This window comes from Spermophilus citellus (assembly GCF_964194105.1).
Source record: "Spermophilus citellus genome assembly, chromosome: 2".
Taxonomy (NCBI): domain Eukaryota; kingdom Metazoa; phylum Chordata; class Mammalia; order Rodentia; family Sciuridae; genus Spermophilus; species Spermophilus citellus.
Window position 1 is genome coordinate 181,862,656 of NC_138183.1, and position 22,149 is coordinate 181,884,804.

General features: G+C 40.0%; 1 protein-coding gene across 6 annotated transcripts in view; it reads left to right on the forward strand.

Moving 5' to 3' along the window:
* ME3 (malic enzyme 3) overlaps window positions 1–22,149 on the forward strand; it is a 201,515-nt gene that overhangs the window by 145,859 nt on the left and 33,507 nt on the right. For all 6 annotated transcript variants that reach the window (XM_081282420.1, XM_081282422.1, XM_081282423.1 and 3 more), the window contains one exon: window positions 5,642–5,745. In XM_081282420.1, coding sequence (XP_081138546.1) covers window positions 5,642–5,745 — 104 coding nt within the window. The remainder of the gene's footprint in view (window positions 1–5,641; window positions 5,746–22,149) is intronic.

The following is a 22,149-nucleotide window of genomic DNA, read 5'->3' on the forward strand; positions in this document are numbered from 1 at the left end:
ACATTTTGCCCAAAGTCACAGGGCTAATTAAATGAAAGAGCATGAATTGAAACTCAAGTCTATCCAATCCAAAGCCCAAATACCTTCACCCCATACTGAGTTACCCAGAGGGAGTACCCTGAGATAAAAACCACCAGGACCAGCAGCACCTTTTCTCTGCTAGATAGTCTCCTAACTAAGATTCCTTCACCCTCTATTGGTAGGGTTATCAGATTTAACAAATAAAAAATACAGGACATCAGTTATACTAAAATTTCAGATAAACAATAATAATTTTAGCATACATATGTTCCATGCAATACTTGAGACATAAACTAAAATTTTTTTTTAATTATTGCCCATGTGAAATTCAAATTTACCTGGGTATCCTGTATTTTACTTGGCAATAATACATGCTCAAAACTTCTCTTCCAAATGCTTACATGAGGAGGTCAGGGGAGGGGAGGACTGCAAAGATGGGTCCAAGCTAGTTAATACTCCTACACCTCACTACTACAGTCGTTCTTGTGTCCAAATCAGGTGGTGAGAACAGGGCAAATGCCAGGTCATCAGGGAGCTCCACTCACTGCTGTTTGGAAAAGCCATGCTCACCTCCTGCTGGAGGACATCAGCTACTTGGCAATGAGGATGTGGGTTTTCCTTTGGTTCTATCCCAGCTTTCTCTGATCCCCATCCTGGTCTATAGGATGTGAAAACCTTAACCCCTGAACCTTTCCAGCCACTACTGAATTCTTCAAGAAAACTAGACAATGGGCAAGGAGCTGCTGCCTAGTTCCATGATCCCCATAACATCAAGTGATGGGGAGGAGCAGGCACTGCCATGATACCCCTTTAGAGTAAGGGTTCCAGTCAGCTTAGCCACCTTCTGGCTCTATGATTTGGGCAGTTTATTTTAACCCTTTAACTCCAAGTTCCGTGTGTGTGAAACAGAAATGAGAATAGGTCAGACTATTATAAGGCTTAGAAGGTTCAAATAAGTAAGTTACTTGAAAGCTCTACACAAACATATATATATATATATATATATACATATATATATATACATACATATGTATATATATATATATATGTATATATATATTAGTATATTATAATATATATAATATATATGTATATATATCTATATACTAATATATATGCATATATATGTCATCTAGTATATAATATTGGTGTCATCTAGTATACATAATATATATTAATATATACATATATGTATATATACTTCAAAATATATATAATATATATGTACATATATGTGTATATTAGTATATATATGTATACATAAATATAGATGCATATCTATAATATTAGTGTCATCTCAATAATGAAATTGTTTCCATTTTGGAGGTCAGTTTTGAAGTATTTGAGGCAGAGAACATTTTATTACAAAAATAAATATAAGGACTTTTAGAAAACCTTTTTAGAGCCACTCATATCTCAATAGTATCTCATTGTGGTTGACTTTTTTTTCTTTTTGGTACCAGGGATTGAACTCAGAGGCACTTAACCATTGACCTATATCCCTATCCTTTTTATTTTTTTATTTTGAGACAGGGTCTCACTAAGTTGCTAAGGCTGGCTTTGAACTTGAGATCCTCCTGCCTCAGCCTCCCAAGTCACCGGGATTACAGGCTTCATAGTGCCTGGCTCATGATTGAGCTTTGATCTTCACTGAGATATAATGAGAAACCTTTGAAAAATCAAAAAATTCTTTCATGCCCCTGGAGAATTTGACTCACCCCAAAAACTGCATATTTGGCACTGAGAAATTCATTTTATGCTCCCTGCGGCATCATGATTCAAATCTGTGACTTGGAAATATTAGAAGTTATAACTTACCATGAATCCTTCTAATCTTTACATGAACTCAAAACATGAATATTTTCTGCAAATACCAGGAGTTGCACTATTTAAAATGATTTCTGTGTTTGTCTTTCTAGGTTCTACATGTGCCTGTGTGGATGTGTTTTTAGATAGTTGTAATCATGATACCTGTATGATTTGGGCAATCTTGTATTGTGCTTTTTCCCTTTAAATAGTCTCATCCACATTTGTCCAGGTGGCTGCAAAGTCTAAAAACCCATTTTAATGACTGCCCAGCTGTCCATGGAGTTGTTACACCATCATTTACTTTATCATTCCTCCTCACTAGGTGTTTACTAAGAGTCCTTTAGATGGTTGCTTTGAAAGAGGCATGTGGAGGGTGAGCACCAAATATGTCCCACCTTTAACCTTTTATTTGTTCCCCACTACACACACACACACACACACACACACACACACACACACACACACCTAACAAGAAAGAGCCCTAACAGTTTCAAGGATCAATCCAGAGAACAAAGAGAATGAGAGAAGGAGGTGAGGATCCACTTTCTAAATGCAGACCTGTGATACTCTAACAAAGTGCTAAACCCACAGATTATATGGACCCAGAACTGGGGATGAAGGATTGTAAAGGCAAATATTTCCTGTTATTTTCTGTCCCTGCACCTTTCCCCACCACCTCCTCCAATGACATCAAAATAGGACAGAAGGAGAGCAGAGGGTTTAAAAACTTGTAAGTCAATCTCTGTTGATGTACCAAAAAGCCACCAAAGCAGCATGGCTGCATGTTGAGACCGTGGACTCAGGGTTTGAATCTTGTCTCTTGTCCTTACTAGTTCAAGGTTTAGGGCAAGTTGCTTAACCACTCTGTATCTTGCTGCTGCATTTGTAACATGAAAGAAAGTAATGAGACCTGTCTCTCAGATCATTTGTAAGAAATTCCTAGAGAAAACAAAAGTAAAGTGGGAGGGCTTCCAAAGTCATAGGAGATAGGCAGGATCTTCAGACTACTAAACAGGTCAGACTCCTATGAAAGGAGAGAAGGAAGGATCTAGAATTGAGTAAGAACAGTTCTGACTGCAGTGCAGCCCAGGGAGAGGAAGTCTGGCCAATTGAAAGTCCCCAAGCAAAGACTGCCTCAGGGGAATCTCGGGTGGGCAGGAATGGCCCATCCCAGCCCTGCACAGTGACCAGTCATTGAGCAGCTTAAGGTTGATACCAAATACCCTCCCTTCAGCAGATTCACCTGTGAGCTTCACTTTTCCAATGGCTGCCATGACTTTAGGCTGCTAATTGCTCTAGACAGAACATGGTACATAGGAACACTATGAAAACTGCAACTGCTGCCATTATTTCATAGCATGTGTTATAATTCACAAAGCTCTTTGTTGTTATTTCACTAAATCATCACAACCATCCTCTGCAGCTAGTATTTCATCCCCACTTGGCAGATGAGAAGGAGGCTCAAAGAGGTCACATGCTTTGCCCAAAGTCACACAGCTTGTGGATGGTAAGGTGAGACTCTACACTAAGCCCCTTGAGGGTAGTAAGGTATCATCCTTATCTTTGCATTCTGCAGTAGCTGCTCAGATGGAGATGAAGATAAAATAACTCCTGTCCTCCTGTGCTGGACTCTTATTTTTGGTGATCCAAATACAAAAATAGGTAATTTCAGAAGACCATAATTCATGGAATTACTTCACATTCCCCAAACACACCAGGTACTTTCTTTATTCTTATGCTCCAGCCCCCAACCTTTCTTTGTGCCAACACCTCTGCCTAGAGGGCCCAGCCCACCTGCTGAAACCTGCCAGTCTTTCAGTGCCTGACAATTTTCTCTGTAACACAACCCCACATCCAACAGCCAAGGCAAATTACCACACTCCTCTGTGCTTCCATGTGCCTCACTTTGTTCCAAACACTGTCTCCCTACCCTGCAGTAGAGTTAGTTTACCTGCAATAGACTGAGCACCCTGAAGGCAGCAACCATTTCTCACTCACCTCCAAAACCCTCTGGGGGCCCCTCATCAGCAGTAGTAGAAGATCAATAAGTGTGTCATCTTTATTATATGAAGTTGCAAACATTTTAATGAAGTTCTTTGTTTAGTTTTGAACTTTGTATTTTGAAATAATGTGGATTAACATGCTGTTTCAGCATGTGAATAAAAGAATAAGAGAGATCCTGTATACTCTTTATCTAGTTCCCCCAATGGTAACATCTTACATAGCTCTGTACAATATCACCACCAGGAAATTGACCTTGTGTTTGTGTGTTTAGTTCCATGTAGTTTTGTGACATGTGGAGATTCCTGCACCATCACAGCAGTATATATACAGAGCAGATCCTCGCAGGGATATTTCATGCTGTCCTTCTATAACCAAGCCCACATTCCTTCCTTTCCCTCCCCAACCTCTGAAACTACTGACCTATTCTCCATCTCTATATGTTTGTCATTTCAAGAATGTTCTATAGATGGAGTTTTGTAGGATGTAGCCTTTTGGAAATAGCTTTCTTTCACACAACATGATTCTCTTGAGATTAGTGCAGGTGTTGTTATGTATCAGTAGTTTGTTCCAATAATTTTATGAGTAGTATATTCTATAGAATGCATGTGACAATTTGTTTGACCATTCACCTTTAAAGGACATTTAAGGTTTTGTTTCCAGATTTTTGGCTCTTACATATAAAACTTCTATAAAAATTCAAATAAATAAATAAAACATACCATGCATGAATGAGTTTCCAATTCATAGGGGATAGAAAAGGTGGAAACTCCAGTGGGAGAGGTCATTCAGACCGGTGTAGACACAGCAAATGACCCAACAGCATGTGACTGCTTTGACGGCAAGAACTGCAAATGGCAGAGTGGTCACAGGCTAGGGCTTAAGGTGAGCATCTTTCTTGAGCTATTTCTGGTTGTATCATTCTATATTTGTATCCCATGTGTGAGGCATGTGGTAGGTAAGATTTCATTGAAGGAATGAATGAATGAATCAATCAATCAATGATTTTCTAAGTCCAATCAGGAGCTTTGGATGAGGCCCAAAACTTCAATACCAGACGCTGCCTAAAGTCAGCTACAATGATTCTCAATTAGTGGCAGTTTCACCTCCAAGAAGACCTTTGGCAATGTCTGAAGACACATTTCATTGTCATGACTGGGGATGCTGCTGGCTTCTACTGGCTAGAAGCCAAAGATATTGGTCAATCAGCCCTTGTACTAAAGAATTATCCCAGCCTGGGGCTGGGGTGGTAGAGTACTCACCTTGCACATGTGAGGCCACATAAAAATAAATAAATAAAATAAAGGTATTGTATCTAACTACAACTAAAAAATAAATATTTTTTTAAAAAAGAATTATCCAAGCCAAGATGCCAATAGTGGTACTGTTGAGAAATCCTGAAATAAACCCAGAGCCTACAGTCAGGGTTAGAGGACTGTGTCTGAGAGGCTTGCCTTGTTCAAAGCATCATTTGTTCCTAAAGTGGGGACCACTTGGGAGTCCACCTTCTTTCAGTGGCTTGGCCTGCAGACCCTTCCAGAATTGACCCCTTGGTGTGGGTGGAAGGATTCTCTTCCTCTTCCACCTACTTGCTCCTTCCCACTCAACCTAAACACTTATTTTAAAAACAATAGTAACTCAGTGAGACACTGTCTCTAAATAAAATACAAAAAAGGCCTGGGGATGGAGCTCAGTTGTTGACTGCCCCTGTGTTCAATCTCCAGTACCATCCCCCCAAAAGAACCAATAATAATAATAGTAAATCGGGAACAGTGGGAGCAAGTAAGTAAATGGGTGCTGTCTGTTCCAGGAGCTGCTCAGAGACCCTCTTTACATCGGCCTGAAACACCAGCGCGTGCGAGGGAAGGAGTACGATGACTTGCTGGATGAGTTCATGCAGGCTGTGACAGATAAGTAAGTAGGCCAAGCTTTTTTGAAGGAGGACTCTTTTTTAAAAATTTTTATTTATTTATTTTAGTTAGGTATATATGACGGCAGAATGCATTTTGATTCATTGTACCCAATTGCAGCACAACTTTTCATTTCTCTGGTTGTACATGATGTAGCATTGCACCATATGTGCAGTCATACGTGTACCTAGGGTAATAATGTCCATCACATTCCATCATCTTTCCTGCGGAAGGAGGGCTCTTAAGAGCTACTGTGACTGATGTCAACCCTGGTTTTGTTAGAATCACAAACAAGTGTTAGAAGACACTTACTTTTCTGGGTGGTCTGAATATTCCAACTGGACCCCACGTATTGGGAAGACTGGAGGTTGAATGGGCTCATTCTCTGGGAGAATCTTTGGCAGTAGAGAGGGGAGTGGAGGGATGATGGCCAATATCTCTGTAATCTGGAGGAAAAGTATGTTTTTCCAGGAAGAAAACTCTCTTGGTCTGAGGTGTTCATTGCTCTTGGCATGAATAAGAATGTTGCAGGTGGTGAAAAAAGGACACTCCTCTTATGACAAAATGACCTTGGAAGGCAGCTTGCCACATTTATCATCACTCCACCACCACCATGTGAAGACAAGGCAGTATTAATAAACAGACCACATGGACTCTGGGCCAGCTAGATTTATGAGGTGTCATCTCTTCACTGGGGTGCACAATATTGGCAGCCCCACCCAACTTGCCTGCCCCATCTGTCTGGCATCTTGGCCACACACTCACCCTGCCATAGCTGGCATGCTGCTGGGATGGAGTCCTGGTAACAGTCCAACACAAGCTGGGAGAGTCAGGGTGTCTGCAATTCATTGGGCCTCTTAAGATAAAGCAGGTCCCCTCATTTGAAAAAAAATTATAATAATATTGTGGTCATATAGGAGGGAATGGTCCTGTAGAGAAGTCAGTGATGGAATGCAGGATGTGGGGGGAAAGTTCTTGAGTAGGCTAGAAGGCAAGGATCCAATGCACACCTGGAGAGTTTATTCTGAAGAGCACAGAAACCAATCACAGGGAGAGAGGGAAGGAAGAATATTGGGCACAGAGGGAGAAGGTGGGTAGACATGGTGGAAGGAGCATTTGGGAGTCCAGTCTAGTTGTAGATAAGGTCATCGGTAAGTTTGAGATTGGAGAAAGAAGTGGTAAAGCTTTAAGGATGGAGGAGGTGTGAGCTAGTTATCTAGGAAAGTGGGGGAATTTAGACCTGGGGACTGAGGTGTGATTCTGAGCAGCTCCATGGACCCACTTGAAGCTATTTGTCATGAATTTAGCCTAGGTCAGTGGTATGGTTTGAATCTGTCCCCGAAAAAGCTTGTGTTGGAATTCCCTTTTAACAAGTATCAAAGTTAAAAGTACAAAAAAACATCTTCTACAGATATGGGATCTGGAAGCCCTATTGGATCTTTTTGTTTGTTTTGTTTTGCTTTTTATTTGTTCTATTTAGATATACATGGCAGTTCAGTGTATTTTGACATATTACACATACACGGAGTATAACTTAGGATCCCATTCTTGTGGTTGTACATGATGTGGAATTTTACTGGTGGTGTATTCATAAATGAACATAGGAAGGTTATGTCTGATTCATTCTACTATCTTTTCTATTTCCATCTCCCCTCCTTTCCCTTCATTCCCCTTCCAATTCTGTTCTTCCCTCTACCCCTCCCCTTATCATGTGTTAGCATCCACATATCAGAGAGAACATTCAGCCTTTGGTTTGGGGGGATGGGCTTACTTCACTTAGCATGATATTCTCCAACTCCATCCATTTACCTGCAAATGCCATGATTTTATTGTATTTTAATTCTGAGTAATATTCCATTGTGTATATATATGCCACAGTTTCTTTATCCATTCTTCTATTGAAGGGCATCTAGGTTGGTTCCATAGTTTAGCTATTGTGAATTGAGCTGCTATAAACATGGATGTGGCTGCATCACTGTAGTATGCTGATTTTAAGTCCTTTGGGTATATACCAAGGAGTGGGATAACTGGGTCAAATGGTGGTTCTTAAGAAAAACCTATATCTTTAATGATAGCTTTCAGATAGACCCACCCAGTTCTAAATAAAACCTATAAAAGCAAAAAAAAAAAAAAAAGTAAAAGAAAAAGAAAGAAAGAAAGGAGGAGGAGAAACAGGAGGAGGATAAGGAGGAATACTGAAAAATGTCTTGTGAGTTCAGTGTAGTCTTTATGGAGGAAATTGAGGGGCCTGACCTTGTACTCCCAGTGATATTTCTCTAACTTTCTCCAGTGGCCCAGGTTTCAATCTCCAGCCTTAAGGATTTGTGTGTGAAGGGCACGTTTTCATGTTTCCAAAGTATGGTGGAACCTATGAAGGGAGGGTCATTCTGCCTGTGCTAAGTGATAACCAATCTTGTTTTCATTTTAAAGTGATTTCTTCTGCTTAATTCCTTTCTCAAAGATTCTTTTCTCAATAACATATTTGCATTTTTCTTTTAATAGAACTTTTCACCAAGTTTGTTGTTTGGTCTTAGATATTTGTTCAATAGAACCGAAATACAAGTACTTTCAAACACCCATCTTATCAATTAACATAGAGAAACACTTTTCAAACTACATTTTCAAGGATTCATAGTCATTTCACCTGCCCTTGTGGCATTTTTCTGAATTGTAAGTAAAATGATATTCTGTTAATTAAGTTATAATTTTTAACTTATATTTTAAAGTTTTTTTAAGATTTACAACAGAAACATATGCATTTTGAAAAATAGTTTTAATTTGTCAGAATTATATAAATTGAGAATGTCACAACATTTTTTATATTTTCATATATTCCCCTCTTTAAGGCAGATTGATGATTATTCTTGCCAGCCCTTTCCTTTGCACACAAATATGTACTAAATTATCATACTCTTTATTAAAAGTGGGATCATACTACACATATTGTATAACCTGTAATTTTTTTAAAAAAACTGTATATATTTTTACAGCTTATTTTACTGGAAATAAAGCATTATTTTCAATTGAAAAAAAAGTGTGTGTTGGAACCTTAATCTCCTATGCACCAAATCCTGGGATGTGGAGCCTAATGGAAGGCATTTAGGTCATGAAGGCTTCACTCTCACAGATGAGTTGATACCAATTATAAAAGTACATGGACATGGTGGGGCTCCTGTAATTTCAGCAACTTGGGAGGTTGAGGCAAGAGGATTGCAAGTTTGATGATAGCCTCAGTAACTCAGTGTGACTCTGTCTCAAAATAAAAAATAAAATGGGCTGAAGATGTAGCTCAGAAGTTAAGAGCCCCTGCGTTCAATCCCCAGTACCAAAAAAAAAAAGCAGTGGGGGTCACAGCTATGATTTCAAGCTCTTACTTTCTTACTCTCTTGCCCTTCTGCCTTCCGCCATGAGACGATGCAGTATGAAAGCCCTTACCAGATGCTGGCAGCTTTATTTTGGACTTTGTAGCTATACTGTGTGAAATAAGTTTCTTTTCTTTGTAAATTACTCAGACTATGATATTCTGTTACAGCAGCACAAAACAGACTAAGACAGTCAGTTAAACTGTTTCTGTATTTCTCTACCTAGGTTCAACTGTCTGAGTATGTGGCAGGAAGAGACAGAGAGTAGGATATCATCAGGGTTGGGATTTTGCCAGGCAAGATAGAAAGGGAAAGAGACAGGAGTTGAGAGTATATTCAAAGGAATAATTCTAACAATGTGCCAGAAGGTCTAGGCTGAGTAAAAAGGGACATGTGGATGTGTGCAGCAGGAGAAGTAAGGTAGAAAAGGTGACAGGATTGATGGACCATAAGTCCTGGTGAGGTCTGGATGCAAGGTGGAATAAGCTGGAAAGAAAGGAGGTAGTGATCAGAAAGTTCGGTGATTTCAGTTGATATTATGGAGGAAGTGCATTGGGATGTGGTCACCAGCAAAGTTAACTCAAGACTCAGCAGCCATTAATACAGACAGAGTATCTAGAAGGGAGGTGAATTCCCAATTCATTCTTCCCCTTTCAAATCATCCTGAATACCACATTTAAGTCTGACAAGGTACATCAAGGGTCATAAATTACCTAAAGCATCTTTGGAGAATCATAACAATGATTGTGCTCTATGTGTATCAGAGTTCAGTACTAACTCCAGACATCTGAAAAATGTTCTTTCAGAATAGTATTTCATTCAATTCTGTGTATCCAGCAAAGAAGAACCAACTGGTAAGATGCCAACAGAGGCTGTTTAAAGCACAAAATAAATCAGAGCCATCTCACAATATACTGCCCTCTGTAAGAATGAGATCCCCATCACAGAGAAATTCCAAGATAGGATTCATGACTTACTGGTGATGATACTATAAGAATGAACTCAAGCATCAGATGCTTCTTAACATGCCTTCCCACCCCATTATTCTATTCTGACCTCTTCAGAATCTGTGTGGCTGGAAACATGGGTATTATTATTACTGTTTTTATAGAAGAGAAAACTAAGACTCTGAGAGGCCACAGGGCCTGTCCCATGTCATCCAGTACCTAGTGGGACTGTGAGCTGAACACCAGTGTGCTGACTCAGAATCCAGGCTGCTTTCCACATTCTGAATTACCTGAGAGAAGGGAATGAAATTGGTTTCACAGCCTGTTTTTAGTTTCCTGTTTCCAGGACTCCTGCCTTATCTAATGAGTCAGTAGTCATTATTCCATGATTCCCCAAAGAGAAGTCCTGCTATTCATGTGAGAAGGTTAAACAAACTAGGATGTAAGAGGCTCTTCAAAGGATCATGAAAATCAGTTCACAGCTTTACACACTCACATGGGCGGCCCAGGGGTGCACTCCTGGGGAGGGCTGAGCATCAGACATCAGGAATGTGTCTTTAAGCAGAAAAGATGAGGGTTGACGAGCGCGGGTGTTTTGACTTTCTGATAAGCTAAAGCAGATGTTCCTGTGGATACGGTAGGTGGGGAATGAGCTAGTCTCCCCAGGCACTACTTGGAAATATAGTAACCCCAAGATGGAATGCCTGGCCTAAGTGACTCAAAAGTCCTGAAGCCCTACACAATGTATTTTAAGAAAAAAAAAAAACTTGGGAAATGTTGACTCCTGCCTTCAACATCTCCAAACATCCTGCTAATAAAAATCTTCGTCTTCTTACCCCTCCCCACTCATTGGCAGATGTCTTAAGGGGTTTTTTGGCCTAAAAAAAAAAACTCACTGTGGCTCAGTTCCTGTCCTGGGTTTGGCCACTAAGAAGGACAGAGGGAATCTCCATTTAAGTCAGTGATTCACAACAACAGAAAGCTGGGAGCATCCTCCTCAAAGCTGACACCAAGACTGAAGTTCCCTGGCAGAGATTAGTCATCCCATCCTTCCTGGGCTTACTTTGCCTTGCAGGGGAACCAGAACACTGCACCTGAGCACCATATCCTGCTGTGATAAGTTTCCAATTTCATTTCTGTTACTTACAGCAGAATTGTGGGGGTTATCTATCTTAAGTCTGGCCCCGGAGCCCCAGCTGTCTAATAACTGGCCTGGGTTGGACAGAAGCTTGATGTTACCTGCAGCTTCAACCTTTAGGCAGGCCAGGAAAGGAAACCACCTCCTTTTTCTCTAGTTTCCCAAACTCCACATGTAGGGATTCTTAAGCTGTGAAGATAAGAGTGATAAATAAGGAGGAACAACATAGTTAAAGAAACTCTACTAGGTGGCACATGCCTGTATTCCCAGCAACTCGGGAGATTGAGGCAGGAGGATCAGGAGTTCAAAGCCACCTTCAGCAACTTAGCGAGGTACTTAGCAACTCAGTGAGAACCTGTCTCTATAAATAAAAAAGAAAATCACAAAACAAGGCTAGAAATGTGGCTCAGTGGTTGAGTGCCCCTGAGTTCAATCCCCCGTTACAAAAAAGAAAAAGAAAAAGAATTTTTTTTTCACTTTTTAAAATATGTCATTTCCTTTTTAGCTCCAGGAAAGTTTATTTTCTGAGCATTTCTATTTTTCTGTCTGGTTCCCCCACGGCGTGCTCCCCCCGCCCTTTTCTCTTTTTCACACACACACATTACATGAAATTCACACGGTAGTGGAAGTCATTAGCTCACTGTTAGTTTTCTTTGTAGAAGAACTTTTCAAACAAATTTAGACAGCCTTGGATCTCTGTTTCTGGAGCTAGCTACTACATAGGCCCACCGCTTAATGCTACCTTTCGAATTTGATGTGAGCCCCTGCCCTTCCTGAGCCAACCCCAAGATCTCCAGCATGCATTCCTCATGTCCCTTCAATTTCAATGGGACTCCCTAATTCTATCTCCATTCTGCAGCTCATTCCATTGTTTCTACCCTTATGTGTGGTAAGTACTCCAAAGATTTCCATTCAAAGATACTAAGTATGTCTCCTGTGCCCGGATCAGATTGACAGGGAGCAAAGAAACAAGTGCTTGTCCAGTCTTCATACAAAGCAGAACACTCAAGTAAAAACTAGAAACAAGGAGGTGTGATTGCAAGACTGTTAACTGTCCCCTAGTCTATGATATCAAGGCACACACCTCCATTTCTATTTCTATGTAACAAACCACCCCAAATCTTAGTGGCCTAATGTGTTACTTGATCTTGATTCTTGTAAACTGAACTGACTCAACAGGTGGGTTCATCTGCTGGTTTGCCAGTGATCATGTTTAAAGCTGCTTTCAGCTGGAAGATTTGCTGGAAGCAGGCTCAGCTGAGACACTAGAAATATGCTTTTCCCTATATGTATAAAGTGTCAAGGTCTCTCTGACTCTTCAGGGCCTCTCCATGTGGCCTCTTCTCTTAACAAGATAGCTGAACTTCTTACATGGCAGTCCAGGGATCCCAAGAACACAACATAGAAACTGCCAGGCCTTCTCAAGTATGACACCCCAGACTGGCACAGTATAACTTCCACCACATTACACTGGGTAAAGCAAATCACAGGCCTATCCTGGGCTCCAAGCGAGGTGGACACAAGGACATAAATATCAGGAGGCTTGGTTCACTGGGAGCCACCAATACAACAGCCTGGGAGGGACAGGATATGGGAGCACCAGCATTATAGGAAGATGCACCCTGGAAATGAAAAAAGAGCAAAGAAAATAATAACATATTATATGTATACATATATGCAGATTTATATCAATGTGTGTAAATATGGATATATATGTGTGTGTGTGTGTGTGTGTGTGTGTATATATATATATATATATATATATATATATATATATATATATTACACACAGAGAGAAATGTACTATGTAAAATCTATGGACATTTAACCTAGAACCTGCTATATGCCAGATACTAAAGTAGGCATGATGAGAAATCCAACAGGGTTGTGGGGTTGGAGGACTAGTCCTGCTCTCAAAGAGTTTTGCAGCCAAAAATATTTCATATGTCTACTGGAGTTTATATAAACTGATTACTAAACTTTCTTTGCCTCTGAGTATCTATGTAAATCTGGAGCTCAAGAAGAGTTTTGAGGCGGAAATATATATATAAAGTTGGGAATTTCCATCCCGTAAATGTTATTTAAAGTCAAGGGAAAGATTGAATTCACCTAGGAAAAGAAGGTAGAAACAGAAGAGAATAGGGCACACCACCATCTCTGAACTGTGCCCTGTGGATAACTGCAAGTCCCAGTGCCCAACATAATTTAGGATTCAACTGGGCTTTTATTGGTAGAAATGGCAATGAAGGTAAAAGATTTCATTCTTTGTGCTGGTCTATGTTATCAATGCACCTGCCACATTAATGCCTTCCTTCTACTTTGGAGTGCTTCCAAGCAGGACTGTGCCCCTGGTTCTGCTGGCATGCCTTTCCAAGCAGGACTGTGCCCCTGGTTCTGCCTGGCAGCACTGCATTTCCATGTTTAGAGAAAGCACTCATGCATCTGGGCATCCAGGTCAGAAGACACATCGTGGGCTAGAGTCAGGCCTGCCTGACTCATGAGCCTGATTTTCTGGGCTCATCCTTGACTTCATGACAGCTAACAAGCTTGAAAACAGGAAATGGCAAACATGTGCATCAGATGAAGACAATGGTGATTGCCTTGTTCAGGGAATTTCTTCCAAAAAGCTTCCTGTGGAAAAACAGAATATCACACCACACTCCTAAAATTTATCAATTTTTTGGAATTTTCAAACTGGAAAGGGTAAATGTGTCCCATGAAGTCATGGATGTATTTTGCTGGCAAAGAAATAGGAACAGTAGAAACTGCTGCCAGAACTCTGAGAACTGAACTTTATTTTCACACCGAGGTGAGAAAACTCTGAGATGCTAGAAGCAACAAACGTTCATAATGTATTTTATCATCCATTGCCAGGATTCTTGAGTAATTACAATATGCCTACCACTCTTTTAGACACTGTAATGAGACTCAAAATAATTAAAAAGACATGAGTTGTGCCCTTAAGGATTGTACGGTCCATGGCCAGGTGCAGTGGCACACGCCTGTAATCCCAGCAGCTCAGGAGGCTGCAGCCGGAGGATCGAAAATTCAAAGCCAGCCTCTGCAAAAGCGAGGCACTAAGCAAGTCAATGAAGCCCTATCTCTAAATAAAATACAAAATAGGGCTGGGGATGTGGTCAGGTGCCCCTGAGTTCAATCCTCAGTACCACCCCACCCCCCAAAAAAAAGAATTGTGCAGTCTTTCTGAGAAAACAATATTTTTAATAAAAATAATTAGAGAAGATTTAAGTACTTAACTGTTTGGTATTGATCTTCAGTTAATGGAAATTTAGAAAAGAAGCAATCAGTGATAACTGGGGAGGGATAGACATTGTCCAAATCTGAGGCCAAACTTGATAAAACAGTAGGAAAAAGAATGCTGTTTCATGTAGACAAAACATCATAAGAAAAGCAAAAACACAGTAAAACAAGGTGTACACAGAAGACTCTACAAGAGCTACAAGACTCACCAACTAGAGGTAAATGCTTACTGGTTGAAAATAAGATTAAATAGAAGTGAGACAAACTACACATATTATTCAGGTTTCTCCAGAGAAACAGAATCAATGAGAGATGGATAATGATAAATAAGAGGGAAGTGTCTCCTTCGACCATGGAGGCTAAGTCCTATAATAGGCAATAGATCAACTGGAGAATCAGGAGAGTTGGTGACCAAGTTCAGTCCAAATCAAAGGCCTGAGAACCTGGAGTGGGGCTGGGGAAGGGAAGAGGTGCCACTAGTACATGTCCTGGAATCAGAAATTAAGGTAACCTAAAGTTCTGAAGTTCAAAGTCAGGAGAAAATAGGTGTTCCAGATCCAGAAGAGAGCAAATTCAACTTTCCTTTGCTTTTTTGTTCTATCCTGACCCTCAACCAATTGGATGGTGCCTTCCCACTTTGAGTAAGGGTAGATCTCCCTTATTTTGGTCACTGATTTAAATGTCAGTCCTTCTGGAAACACCCTCACAGACACACCTGGAAATAATGCTTTACCATCTATCTGAGTAACCCTTATTCCAGGTAGGTTGATACCTAAATTGATCATTGCACTATAATAGGCCTTGAAACCCACAGAGAAGGTTATCATTTCCAAAGTGGAAAGGGCTTCAGTCATCTAATTCAGTGTTTTAAAATACAAGCTTCCTAGAGTCCAGGACTCTACAAGTGTGCATCAGGGATGCTAGAAATGAAATATTTTCCATCAACCATAAAAGATCTAAACTTGAAGAAACACTACATTACCTTGTTTTTAATTTCTTTCTATATCAGGTTTCTGCTCATTTTTTCATTAAAGGATTCTACTGAAAATGTTTGAAACCTACTGATCCACATAATACCCTTATGTGAGACTTGATACAGTGAGCAATACGAAGCTACAGGATGTTCCTGAGCAATAAAAGTAGTGTATTAAAATTGACAGAATGTGAGAGGAGACCAGAGGCAGAACACATAGCAAGGTCCCAATTCAAATTCTGCCCAACATAGGGAAATCGACCCTGACCAACAAGACCTGAAATTCTTTCCCTGTTTATTATCTGATGAAATATATATTTCACTTACTAAATATTCATGTACCGTATTATGACATACATAATTGTCAAGTGTTTTTTTAAGGTTTTTGTTTTTGTTTTTGTTTGTTTGTTGGTACTTTAATCTTTCACAGTCAGAGAAGAGATTGGGCACAGATGTGCCTGAACCAATGTAAAAGTTTAAAGTATTGAAGTGGTCTGGAGTGGATGGCCTTTATAGATCATTCCTCTCTCGAGTCCTATCACTACCAGACTGATACTTCCTAGGGCACATGGCTTCACTATAGAGGGCCCTCAGGAACTGGCGAAGGTGGGTTGGTTGATTGGCTCATTGGTTAATGGGTCAAAAGACTTTGCCCAGGCTAGCTATCAACTAGAATGTACAGTAGACCATGAATCTGACCACATCTGAGGAAGCTCAGAGGAAGGAACTCTGGAATTCATTCTGGCTTATTTGGCCTCTGAAGAAGAAGCAGGACAGTCTCAGCCTGATATGGCTAATTGTTGACAATTTGGCCCCTACATATTCCCATCAGAATGGGAGCCAGATGTTGCATGATGATGGACCCCCAAGGCCTGCAAGGAATCTGTCCTGGGTCACAGAAAGGGCTAGAAGACTGTATTAAAACGCAATTGGCACCAACTCTTTAGGACCTATTCATATTCTTGGTGATCAAGTAGAGTGAATAACTGAGAGGGTTTACACTTCACTAGTTAAGTCCAGCCTCAGGACTGAGGCCAAATGTGCTAGAAGAAACCCATTGGCCAGGGAGTGGACTCAGTGATGCCAGCTGACTGTTTCCTTTTCATTTTCTTTTAGCAGCCTGATTTTATAGCTTGACTTCAAGAATAGGAACAAAATCATGTCCAGACCTGAAACTTTCAGATTATAGTAGAGGAGATGAAGTAATAGAAGGGTATGTTTTTGCATATGTAGGGAGGGGGAAGGAATGGCAGTTCTGATTTCCCTCAATGGATTAATAGCAACAAGTCTTACTTAATTGTTTACTATGTGCACACACACACACACACACACACACACACACACACACTATGTGTATAATCACTCCCTACAATATTTTTATTAAATTATGTATTTATTCTAATTTGTTATATATGATGGCAGAATGCAATGAATTCAGATTATACATATAGAGCACAATTTTTCATGTCTCTGGTTGTACACAAAGTAGGTCACACCATTTGTGTTTCATACATGCACTTAGAGTAATGATGCCTATCTCATCCCACCATCTTTCCACACACCCCCACCCCATCCCTTTCCTCCCTCCCCTTGGCCTACCTGAAGTTCCTCCATTTCTCCCATGCTCCCCCCATCCCCATTATGGATCAGCATCCTCATATCAGAGAAAACATTCAGCATTTGTTTGGGGGGTGATTGGCTTACTTCACTTAGCCTAATATTCTCCAACTCTATCCATTTACCTGAAAATTCCATGATTTTGTTCTTTTTTTAATGCTGGAAGTCCCTACAACATTAACTCACCTAGTTCCCACAACAACCCTAATATGTAGGTACTATCATTAGCTTCATTGTAAGAGATGAAGAAACTGAAGGTTTTTAAAGTATAATTGTCTCACCAAATACAGGGACCCATGGAAGACCCCACTATTAACCGTGGTCATTAAAAGCATGAATTCTAAAGCTAGACTAAGTTGGAACCTCTATTAACAAAGTACTTATTAATACACTACTTAACCTATCTGTGCCTCAGTTTCCTCAGCTTGAAAGTGCATTTTTTAAATTCTTTTTTAGTTGTAGATGACACATACCTTTATTTTATGTGTTTATTTGTTTTATGTGGTGCTGAGGATCAAACCCAGTGCCTCACATGTGCTAGGCAAATGCCCTACCACTAGCCACATCCCCAGCCCTTGAAAGTGCATTTTTAAGAATAAGTTGTAGAGTACTTATGATGGCTAGCTGAAACCATCTACATAAAATACTTAACATTCACCTAAATGATTGTAAACTCTTAGAGTTTACTATTATTTATTATTATTTTTTACTGTTAATTCAGGAAAATTCTAAAGCTCCCTTTTAGGCAGTGGTTTAGTGCTATTTTTACATTCCTATATCCATGTCTGACTTAATCTATACATCACTGCCTTCCATAGTGCCCCACCCATCCATCCTCTCCCTTCCAATATTACTTTCTCTTTCCCAATGCTGAACTTAAATAGGAAAAAAACAAAAGCAACAGTCCTGAGTGTAACTCATATCCATTTTAGATCCCTGGTATGTACAATTAGTAAATTTTGTTCCTTCCCTACTGCCCCCCCACCCAGTGGAAAGAGATTGTGTAAACCCAACCCATGTATACCCAGAGAGCGGGAGTGTCCACGTGCCCAAGAGGGCAGGGTCTTCTCACATATTTTTGTACCGTTTTTTTTTTCTGATGAGTGTTGTTTCAGCCTTGCAGACCTACCAGTCTGAGAGAATTGTCATCTTGCATAATCAAACACATGATTATTATGACACAGACACATTTCTTGGTACAGAAATGAGAACTATAAACTTGCCCAAAAGAAAGTCACTAACCCATCCAAAGCCCACCCACTGCTACTGACTTACTAAAAGATTACACCTATGGCAGCCCCAAACTTTGCTTCCAGATCTAGAATGATACTTTTGATGGCTTCACCTCCTACCACCCCCTCCCTTGATCTCTGGGTTCCAGTTACTGGTCTTCAGGCTGCTTTTTAAACACATCACCGTTGTTACGTGCTGTTAACTCTCCAATCATGAATGTCCTTCCATTTTTATGGCTGTTTCTCTCTCATCATTCCAACCTAAAGATGGGTCCACAACCAGGAAGGATCAAGTGTTGAGTTCTGAACAACAGGGCACAAAGGAACAGAGTCCTAACAATAACTGGGAGCCTCATATGGCTGTCCCCAACTTCAAGAAGAAATAGGTCCTGGTCACCAATCTAGGGAAAAAAATGTGAAAGAAACAGGAGAAACCAAAACACCAAGCCTCCACCACATGGGGATTTGGAGTTCACATTTACAACATCTACTTGGAGCAAAAATTCCTGTTAAGAAATGAATATAAAATGTTGCCCCTTGCCAGTGATATTTCTGGGAAACCTGGCAACAGGAAAAGTAAAACTTGTCCTTAGGGATACTCCCACAGCCCATGCCACGAAGAACTTAATTCCCCAAGGAAAGTGCACACATGAGTCATAACAACCCACAGGCAAATGGTCCACAATGTGGGAAAATCAGATATGCAACCAGTACAGGAATTAGAACCCTAAGAAATAGGAATGTTTCACCAGGAAGACTTGATGAAACAGAATGTTTCTGGAGGGAAAGAAAGTATAGATAGGTTCAAGGACCCCCCAAATCCCAGCCTCATGCGGAAAGAATGAAGCAGCCCACCCATCCCCTGGCATAGAGTGTTATTCTCATCTTCTCTGTCTTTCTCCATGTCATGCTCATCCATACACACACATACAGCTTCTTCTTATTCTGTTTTGTTGTTTTTATTAAGATTACCAGATGTTTTTTAATAAAGTTGGATCACAAAAAAACAAAGTTCCTAAAAACAAATGATTTAATCAAAATAAGTTATGTAAGGAAAAAAAATATCTGGATGTGTATACACCAAACTGTTAATAGTGATTACAGTTAAGGAATGGGATTGCCAGAGATTTTTGTGTTCTTAGTCATTCATATTTGTAATGTTAGATTGTTTATGCAGAGGCATTTCTTTTGTAATTAGAAAAAACAATGAATTTTGAAATAATGTGTTAAGCAGTAACTCTTACCCAGAGATAGTTTCTTGCATTTAAAAAAATTAAATAACTAATATAGCAAGCAGACATCTTACCCTTCACCCTGTGGTGAACTGGGCACTAGGCTAACCTAGCTTCTATGGACAACAAGCAATTCACATATATCAATTTATTTAACATCCACTAAAACACTGTGTTAGTCAACTCTCCATCACCATAACTAAATACCCGAGAGAATTAACTTATAAAGAGAAAATGTTTGTTTAGATCATGGCTTTGGAGGTTCCAATCCAAGATCAGACAGACTTATTGCTTTGGGCCTCTGGTGGGGACAATGGCAGGGCACATGTGGTAGAAGAAACTGCTCATCTCATGACCCTCTGGGGTCCCAATGCCCTTTGAGGGTACAACCCCTATAACCTAATGTCCTCTTTCTTATAAGGCCCCACCTCTTAAAAGTCTACATTACCTCCCAGTCATCCCACCCTAGGGACCACCAAACTCTTAACACAAAGACCCTAGGGGGACATTCATCCAAACCCTATTAAGTGAATAAATTATCATCCTATCCCACTAAAATACAAGTTCTAGGAGGGAACTTTATATTTTGTGTTTACTATTCTATCTCAAGCCCCCAAAACAATGCCTACTACCATGTGAAGTTTCAATAAATATTTATTGAATGAATGCGCATTTTACAAATCAAAGGCCTGGGGCACAGAGAAGTTAAGGAAGTTGCCCAAGGTCATGACTTCACTAAACAGTGGACACAAACTGTGAACCTAGTTGATCTAACTCCAGAACTCACCCTCTAAATTGGATTTTCTCTACTTCTATTCTCTTCCATAGAAAAAAAAAGACATCCCAATACACTCGAGACACCTTCTTGATATAGTAGACAGTGAGTATAAATGGAAGGAAGATCTTTGAAAAGCATTCTACTTACCTTTTTTATATGTGTTCTCTCTGTGTGACTCATCCAAGGGCAAGGCTAGTGTCCCACCCATCCTCACTATAAGGGAACAATGGAAGGCTGGTCATCAGTTCCCATTTTCTAGTAGAGAAGGAAGTATTCTCTTAATTAGCCCTTGTCCATTAATTGTTAATTGACTGGCTCTCCTGATCTTCCTTCTTGATTACTTAAGGGCCAGTTGTCCAGTTGCCCCATAATTTACTAGAGCTGAGAACCTCCTTCTGGACTCTCAACAAACCTCAAACCCCAGCCAGCTCAGGCCAGACCAGGGGGAAAACTGGGGCTCTCGGGCTTCAAGTTTCTTCTGTTAGTTTTAAAGTAATATAAGCAAAGGAAAACCCCTAAGCTTATAGCATCCAGGCTACAAGGAGAGTTTAAGGGTTTTATTTTAATTTAAAAGACTATAAAAATATTGCTGTTAGCCCTGAGCCCTGATTGCAATGTCTCAAGGAGATGTGCACATTCTGATCTCTCTCAACAGAAGTATTCACTGTTCAGTATTTCTATATGCACCTAAATTTTAGGAATTCCTTTGTGATTCAATCTATATGTGACCATTCTATTTTTCCTACCTGGGCCTCCATGGGACTATAATCTAACAGTCTTAGAATAAATTGGCAAGAAACAACCTGTTCATTTGATTCAACTCCCTTACATTATAGGTGAGGAAACTGAGACCACAAGAGAAAACTGTTTCCCCAAGGCCAGATAATGAGAAAAGCAGTGGGAATCAAGGGAAACCTATCTAGCTCTTTGCTCTCATTTATATAATTTACAAAATTTCCATTCATCCTGAATTTAGTACATGCCTTCTGTATGTCCTACAATGTTGACTGATACAAAGAATGTGGTTTTCTTTGATCATGAAGAATTCAAATTTCCCTGGGATTGTAATATGGACACATAAGATAATCATAAAATAGTTCAGGGCTGGGGGGCTGGGGTTGTGGCTCAGTGGTAGAGCACTTGCCTAATATGTGTGAGGCACTGGGTTTGATTCTCAGCACCACATAAAAATAAATAAATAAAATAAAGGTATTGTGTCCATCCACAACAAAATTAAAAAAAAAAATAATTCAGGACAGCATGCCATTAGTTGGGTTTTTATTATTATTCATATAAATAATATCCATCAATTCATCCACTGGACCAACATGTATTGAATATAGCAAAGTCAAAAAAAGAATTTGCTGCCAGGGAGCTTACAATCTGCTTGGGGGGGGGGGAAGAGATGCCCAAATAATTAATGCTGTGTTTGTGTAGATTAATGTGTACCTAGCTAATATCCCTGTCTTCAGTTTTGTCAAGGGACAGGGGATACTTACTTGGACTTAAAAAGTCACAGTCTTATTCCCAGGAAAAAAACTTTTATAGAGCATCTACATTTTGCTGGGTGTATTACACTTAATTATCACAGCAACCCTGAAACCAAAAAACTGAAGTTATAAAGGTTATAAGTAAACTTTCCCAAATGACCCAGCTAGACTCTCAAATTCACATGACTACAAAACCCAAAGCTTTTGACCATAGAGGGTCCATAGGCCTTCTGCTAACTAGAAAGATGTGCCCTGCTGGTGGTGCTCGTTCATGTGAACTTGAACCCTTTGGGCACAAGGAAGAAGCCTCAAATATTATAATATAGCAATACTTTGTCATCAGGCTTCTAGAAGAGGAGAATTTGGCTTCAGGGGTAG